General features: G+C 41.6%; 1 protein-coding gene across 1 annotated transcript in view; it reads left to right on the top strand.

Moving 5' to 3' along the window:
• LOC133127101 (parapinopsin-like) overlaps positions 1 to 3,679 on the top strand; it is a 72,309-nt gene extending 68,630 nt beyond the window's left edge. Inside the window, exon 4 of the mRNA XM_061239744.1 lies at positions 2,596 to 3,679. Within this exon, the coding sequence (XP_061095728.1) occupies positions 2,596 to 2,871 (276 nt within the window). The 3' untranslated portion in view covers positions 2,872 to 3,679. The remainder of the gene's footprint in view (positions 1 to 2,595) is intronic.
• The last annotated feature ends 2,321 nt before the right edge of the window (positions 3,680 to 6,000 follow it).

Here is a 6,000-nt window from a genome sequence, read left to right on the forward strand (position 1 = left end):
CCCCTGCCTATTAGCAAACTGGTATGGATCAAGTACCAAGTTGACCTCTGCCTTAAGCACAGATAACATGTATTTCTCCAAACTTTTCATTACAATCGAAGTCAGGGCCACAGGTCTAAAATCATTGTTATCAACTGGACACGGTTTCTTAGCTACAGGAACTATGATGGATTTTTTCCACAGAGCAGGAACAGTGTGTGAATCCACAGACCGCTGAAAGATGGGGCACCAAGCTGGAGTAAGCTCTTCTGCACATGCCTTTAAAAGCAGTGCAGAAATGCCATCTGGGCCGGTGGATTTATTAGTGCATACATGTTTGAAAATAGACTGAATCCTGAGTGGATCAATTATAATCCTACAGCTAACATCAGTTAAGATAGTTTCTATGACATTATTAGATTCCACAGAAAAGTCATGGTTGTCAAATCTGAGAAAAAAGTAATTCAGTTCATTTGCCTTCCCCAGATCATCATCAGTACTGAGGCGTTTCTTGGTGGTATTCATATTTGTAATAGCCTTCATGGAGTCCCACAGCTTTTTTGAATCCATTGACATAAAAGTCTGCTCTATGGTGTCCTTGTGATGTTTTCTGGCTTCCCTCAGCCTCTGGTTGAGTTCTCTTTGCACCGTTTTCAGTCCTGCTCTATCATTATTTTTAAAGGCTAAATTTTTCCTATTAATACAGTCCTTTACACTCTTGGATATATAGGGCTTATTGTTGGGATACTCAATAATTTCCTTTTTTGTAACCACATTGTCTGCACAGAAATGTATGTAGTCTGTTATCACTTCAGTAGCCTCATCAATCTCCAGATTAGAGAATATGTCCCAGTCTGTGCAGAGAAAGGATCCTTTGAGTGTTTCTATGCTGTCCTTGTCCCACTGTCACTGTCTTAGTTTGTGGTTTACTCCTTTTAAAAACAGCCTTATAAATTGGGATTAACTGGACAGTGTTATGATCAGAGTTTGACAGTGGGGACAATGGTTTTGCTATGTATGCATTTTTTATGTTTCCGTAACATTTATCCAAAACTCTGTTGTTTCGTGTGCCGCATGTCACATATTGCTCAAATCCAGGGAGAGATAGTTCCAATTTACAATGGTTGAAATCCCCGAGAATCACAATCGGGGCTCCCGGTGTGCGTTGCAGTTGTTGGTGAACGCAGTCTGCTATTCTGATAGCAGCCCTTGCTGCGTTTCCACTGGGGGGAATATACACAGCACATATTAAAATATTTCCAAACTCCCTCGGTAAGTAGTGGGGTCTCAGAGACAGGCACAGCAGCTCCACGTCAGCAGTGCATACAGTCTCTCTCACAGTGTAATTCCTACACCAGCTGTCATTCACAAACAGACAGACCCCACCCCCTCGGCTCTTCCCCGACAGCTCTGTTCTGTCCGCTCGAATGAGAGAGAAACCCTCCAGCCCAATGAGGGAGTCTGGAATATCTTGATGTAGCCAAGTTTCTGTAAACACCATCACACTCGATTCCCTGTACTCAAAGCAAACTTTGCTGTTCACACGGAGCTCCTCCATTTTGCTCCTCAGCGATCTGACATTGCTGAGTAACAGGCTGGGCAGCGGGGGTCTATTACCTCTTCTCCGGAGACGCTGCCGTATTCCGCCTCTTCTGCCTCTCCGCCGTTGTCTGCCTCTAGCCGGTTGTATTTTAAGATAATCGGGCAGATCAGCCGGTGGAATCGTTCCCATAAGACGGAGGGACATCAGTGTGAGTTTGGAGTAACATAATGACGGCTTCGTCTCCTCACGTATCTGAGCAGCTGTTTGGTAAGTCGCCAATAGTTCCCAAACAATCAATACCAAGAGTAATCCATGTGCAAAAGTCGCCATGGTAATCAGTCCAACATGAACTTGTTGCAGTCATACGACATAGACACAAAAAAATAAAACGATAAAACGATCAAACAATTAAAAACATTTAAAAGGCATAAAAACGGCAGCAGCACGAGTCCGGGTCGCCAGCAGAGCAGCGCCTCCGATCGTAATGTGTTATGGAAGGACCAGCCATTTTGGACCATTTGATGTGGTATTTACATAGCGCATGTAAATTGACAGTTTATCACTGTAGACCTCCCTGTAATTGACCAAAAACAAGAAACTAAAATACATTGAAATGCAGTAAAAAATATGTTAAATATATGATTAGCTGAATAAAGGATGTCCTCGAATGAGGAATGTTTGCAAAAGCCTAAAAGATGTGGAGAAGTGGGTCTGTTTTTTTTTTCTCCAAAATGTACTGTTCTATATTTTGAGTGCAAAAAATAAAGGTTTTTTGCACTCAAAATAGTTTGTAATAGCTGAAGTACCACTTAGTGTTCATAAAATTAAAAAATTATTAAAATGAAAGAAGAAACAGCATTATCTTGCATCATAGCTTACACAGTAGGATGTGGAGGGCCGTGTAGGACAAAAGTATAGGTTAGATGTGTAGATACACGGAAGAGGACAGCCAATCACCCCGTGCTGCTCTTTTCCATGGGGGAAATGTAGAGAGAGAAAATTTCCTCAGCCTTTAAATGTTGTATTGAAGCTCTAACTCTACCTCTGTATTTATTTGCATGTATGTGTGTCAGTTCTACAGATGCTTCTATGCCCTGTTGAAGTGCAAGACTCCAGAGAGAGGTTCGAGCATCAAGACCTCATCCAAGGTCATGAAGCCCCTCAGGACAATACGCCGAGCCAATGGCCACAACACGACTATCGCTGTGCCATCCACTGGCCAGGCCATTACATTTGTGCATGAAAGCACCCCTCGTCATGGAGTCTTCGTGGGTGCCGGTATTGCTGAGAACTCACTGCCGGTAGCCAGCAGGCCTGTGGTCTCACTTGTAGCCCACTATAATGGCTGAAAGATGGGTGGAGAGGAAGAGGAGTATCTAAGAACCTTCTGGAAAAGATCAGGGGAAGAAAAACATCAGTGGAGCCAGTGAAGATGGGACTGACATTTGCAAAAGAGGAAGGAAGGCGTGACCAATTTTAGAGCCAGTGGGAGACATTTGGCATAGCACCACAAGCTGAGAAATATGTAGAGGGTTGTGACAGGATGTAGCTCCACACTGACAGTCCGACAACTGATCTGACTTTATAGAGGGAAGGAAACAGAATTAGAATGTTTAATTTTTTAAAAAATGTTCCTTTATGATCTGATTGCATCTCATTCCATCATTTGTAGCCCTGAAAATGTTAATCGACATTAGACTCGAGGAGGGAGTCTTGTGGAAAGCTCAGCTGAAAGGGCATGTCTAACTATAAAGGAACTTTTTTAAACTTTGCTTGACTTAAGGGTTCTAAGAAGTAACATGAAAGCACCTTATTAATGAAGGCAGGAGATGTGTAAACACACAGTAATTAAAATTTGGCTTCTGCAGAGTTCACTGCTTTGTCATCACCAGTGTCTCATTACCAGTCCTGGTGAAAAATGTATCTGAATCTGTGGTGATTCATTGGTGGACGGTGAGTACTTAATGGTCATCACCTTTTTGGCGGGGTCTAAATCTCTTTTATCGATTTAGACAGGATGTGATATTGACCTCATTGCAAAATGGATGAAGTAAACTGGTTTCATCCTATTGTGAGCCACATGAGTCAAATTGCCTTTCAGCTGTAGGCATACACAGCAGCCCAGGAAAAACCTTGGTCGTAGGGCTTGCGTTTGCTTACCTGTGCATAATGTGTGAACTACTGATTGTACCCAGATATCAGCTGCCTGCTGAGCATGTTTTTGATGTTTTTTTTGTGTGCTAATAAATTGTAATTTTTTAAAGCTTAACCTAAAATAACTGGGTTCAAACAGTATTTGTTTTGGATTCAAATACTTTTCTGTGCTCTATTAATCTTGTGGGTGTAGTTTTTCAGTTTTGGGATCATTTAATTTGTTCCAATACACCAGGCAAGCTTAGTCAAATGCAGAAATGTATTTGAATCCAAAACCCAAAATATTTCAACCCAGGTCTGAAGTTCACACATGAATGTCTGCCATAGAATGTAGCCCCATGAACAACAAAGGTAATGTAATTAGTTCCCTGGACTGGGAACTTTTGTCTATACCTCAGCTAATTTGCACTGCCATGATAGTTTGATTAGCTAAGCCAGATATTGGCACTTTAGGCCTGAAACATACCCTACATAAGTTCTGAAATGTAAATAACTGTCAGGCCTGATTGCGCATACTGAACAATAGTTTACAATGAGATAAAATAATAATTAATTCAAACTCCCACATTGTCTGAATCGCATTATGTTTTTCCTGTCCATCTTCATGGAATTTAATAACTTTTCCATTCAGGCAACTTTACTTATCCAACTCCATATCCTGAAAATTTCATTAAATCCTTCCTGAACCCAGTTAACACTATTGTGCTGTAAAGTGGAAAAACGTTGCCTAGGCATTCAGGTGAAACCCCGGCTACATTTGACGGAGAAGGTTTATAGCCAATTAGGCTATATCATAGTGAAATCTGAGCATTATTGGGGTTAGTCTACTTATATTGGGTTTAGTCTGTTTCTGTCAATGTAGTGTTGAGGATTGGCGGAGAGCCAGGGGCGACCAAGGGTGATACCTTATAAGTATTAATAATATTAATACCACAAAATCCCGGGAGATAAGGGAACCGGGAAAGAAACAGAAACTAATACGGAGACACTCTCCGATCAAATCAAAAGAAACGCCCAAGACGGCGATAAGAAAATAAAGCGACCCTTCAAGAACAGGGCGAACAACCCAACAGAAATAAGTGCTGTAATGCGAGCACTGAACACCCTAGTCCGGGGAAACAACATAAAAGTACAACCTAGCAAAAACACCAGGTACGAAAATAAATAACCAATAACCAATAAAAAACGCAAACCAAAATACATATACCGGGGACAACGTCCCTCACCCAAGAGCTCACACGAGCATGAAAATAGAAACAAAGACCCTTGAGAAGGGTGTCAGCTGTGCACACTGCATTAACAAACTGAGCACCTTTCTTACCTTTTTCTTTAAACAGAGAAAATAAACCCAACCAGCACGATACCTGACTCATGTAAGTACCGAGTCTACCGTGTGCTTTTACCAGCTTTTGCGACTGATGGTCCGCGAGTGCTTTATATACACCTTCAGGAGGTAGGTACCCTTGGCACTAATGAGGGCCAGGTACTACCTCCCAACCCTGACAGTCAAATCTTCTCTCAACCAACAATTCCATCCTTCCAGATGTCTAGATTCTGGCTGTTTTTGCAGTTTCCTTTTTGTCTGAATTGCTATCACTTTGGTCGTGCCTCCATTCTTGTATTGTCTAAAGGCAACTTTCCTATTAGGTTGTTTGATTGTTTTTCTAAAAGAAACACCCTCTTGCAGTAATGTGGCCGTTATGGGTGTTATTACATAATGTACTTCATTATAATAATGGTAAACAATGAACGTCAATATTTTAATTAAATATTCTTAAGAGCCTGGGCTGACACATCGAACTCGGATTGAACAAAAGTTGGAGTCATTCAACTGTAGATGGCACTAGTCTACCACAATCAGTCACAATCAGCCCAAGGTCTGTGATGCCTGGAAGGCAGCAGCTTTTTCGAACAGTGGTTATTGCAGGTTAGTAAACTAGCTAGCTCAGTAACATACAGAAAGTTTATCAACAGTCCGCCATATTTTTATGTTTTGCCAATAAAACCAATGAACTGTAGTCCAGTGGCTACTTTCGCAGTCCAAAACATGACATGTTAAACCACTAATTTGGAATGCCCAGATGTGGGTGTCGCCCCACCCCACTGATGTAGTGTCCTCCACCAATTTGTGAAAGAACACTGAAGCATGTGTGTCCTTTGAAATGTGCTTGCAGTGGAGGACTACACTTGCATAGTTTGCACAGGTAGACATGAGCAGGATTTGATTAGTGAATACAAAGTATGTCTCTACCCTCTCTACCCACCTTGGGCCTTGTATTGTACTGTGAATATGTATCTATTGTGTTCCTATTTTTTCCTCCTGT

The sequence above is a fragment of the Conger conger genome, chromosome 4 (assembly GCF_963514075.1).
Source record: "Conger conger chromosome 4, fConCon1.1, whole genome shotgun sequence".
Lineage (NCBI taxonomy): Eukaryota > Metazoa > Chordata > Actinopteri > Anguilliformes > Congridae > Conger > Conger conger.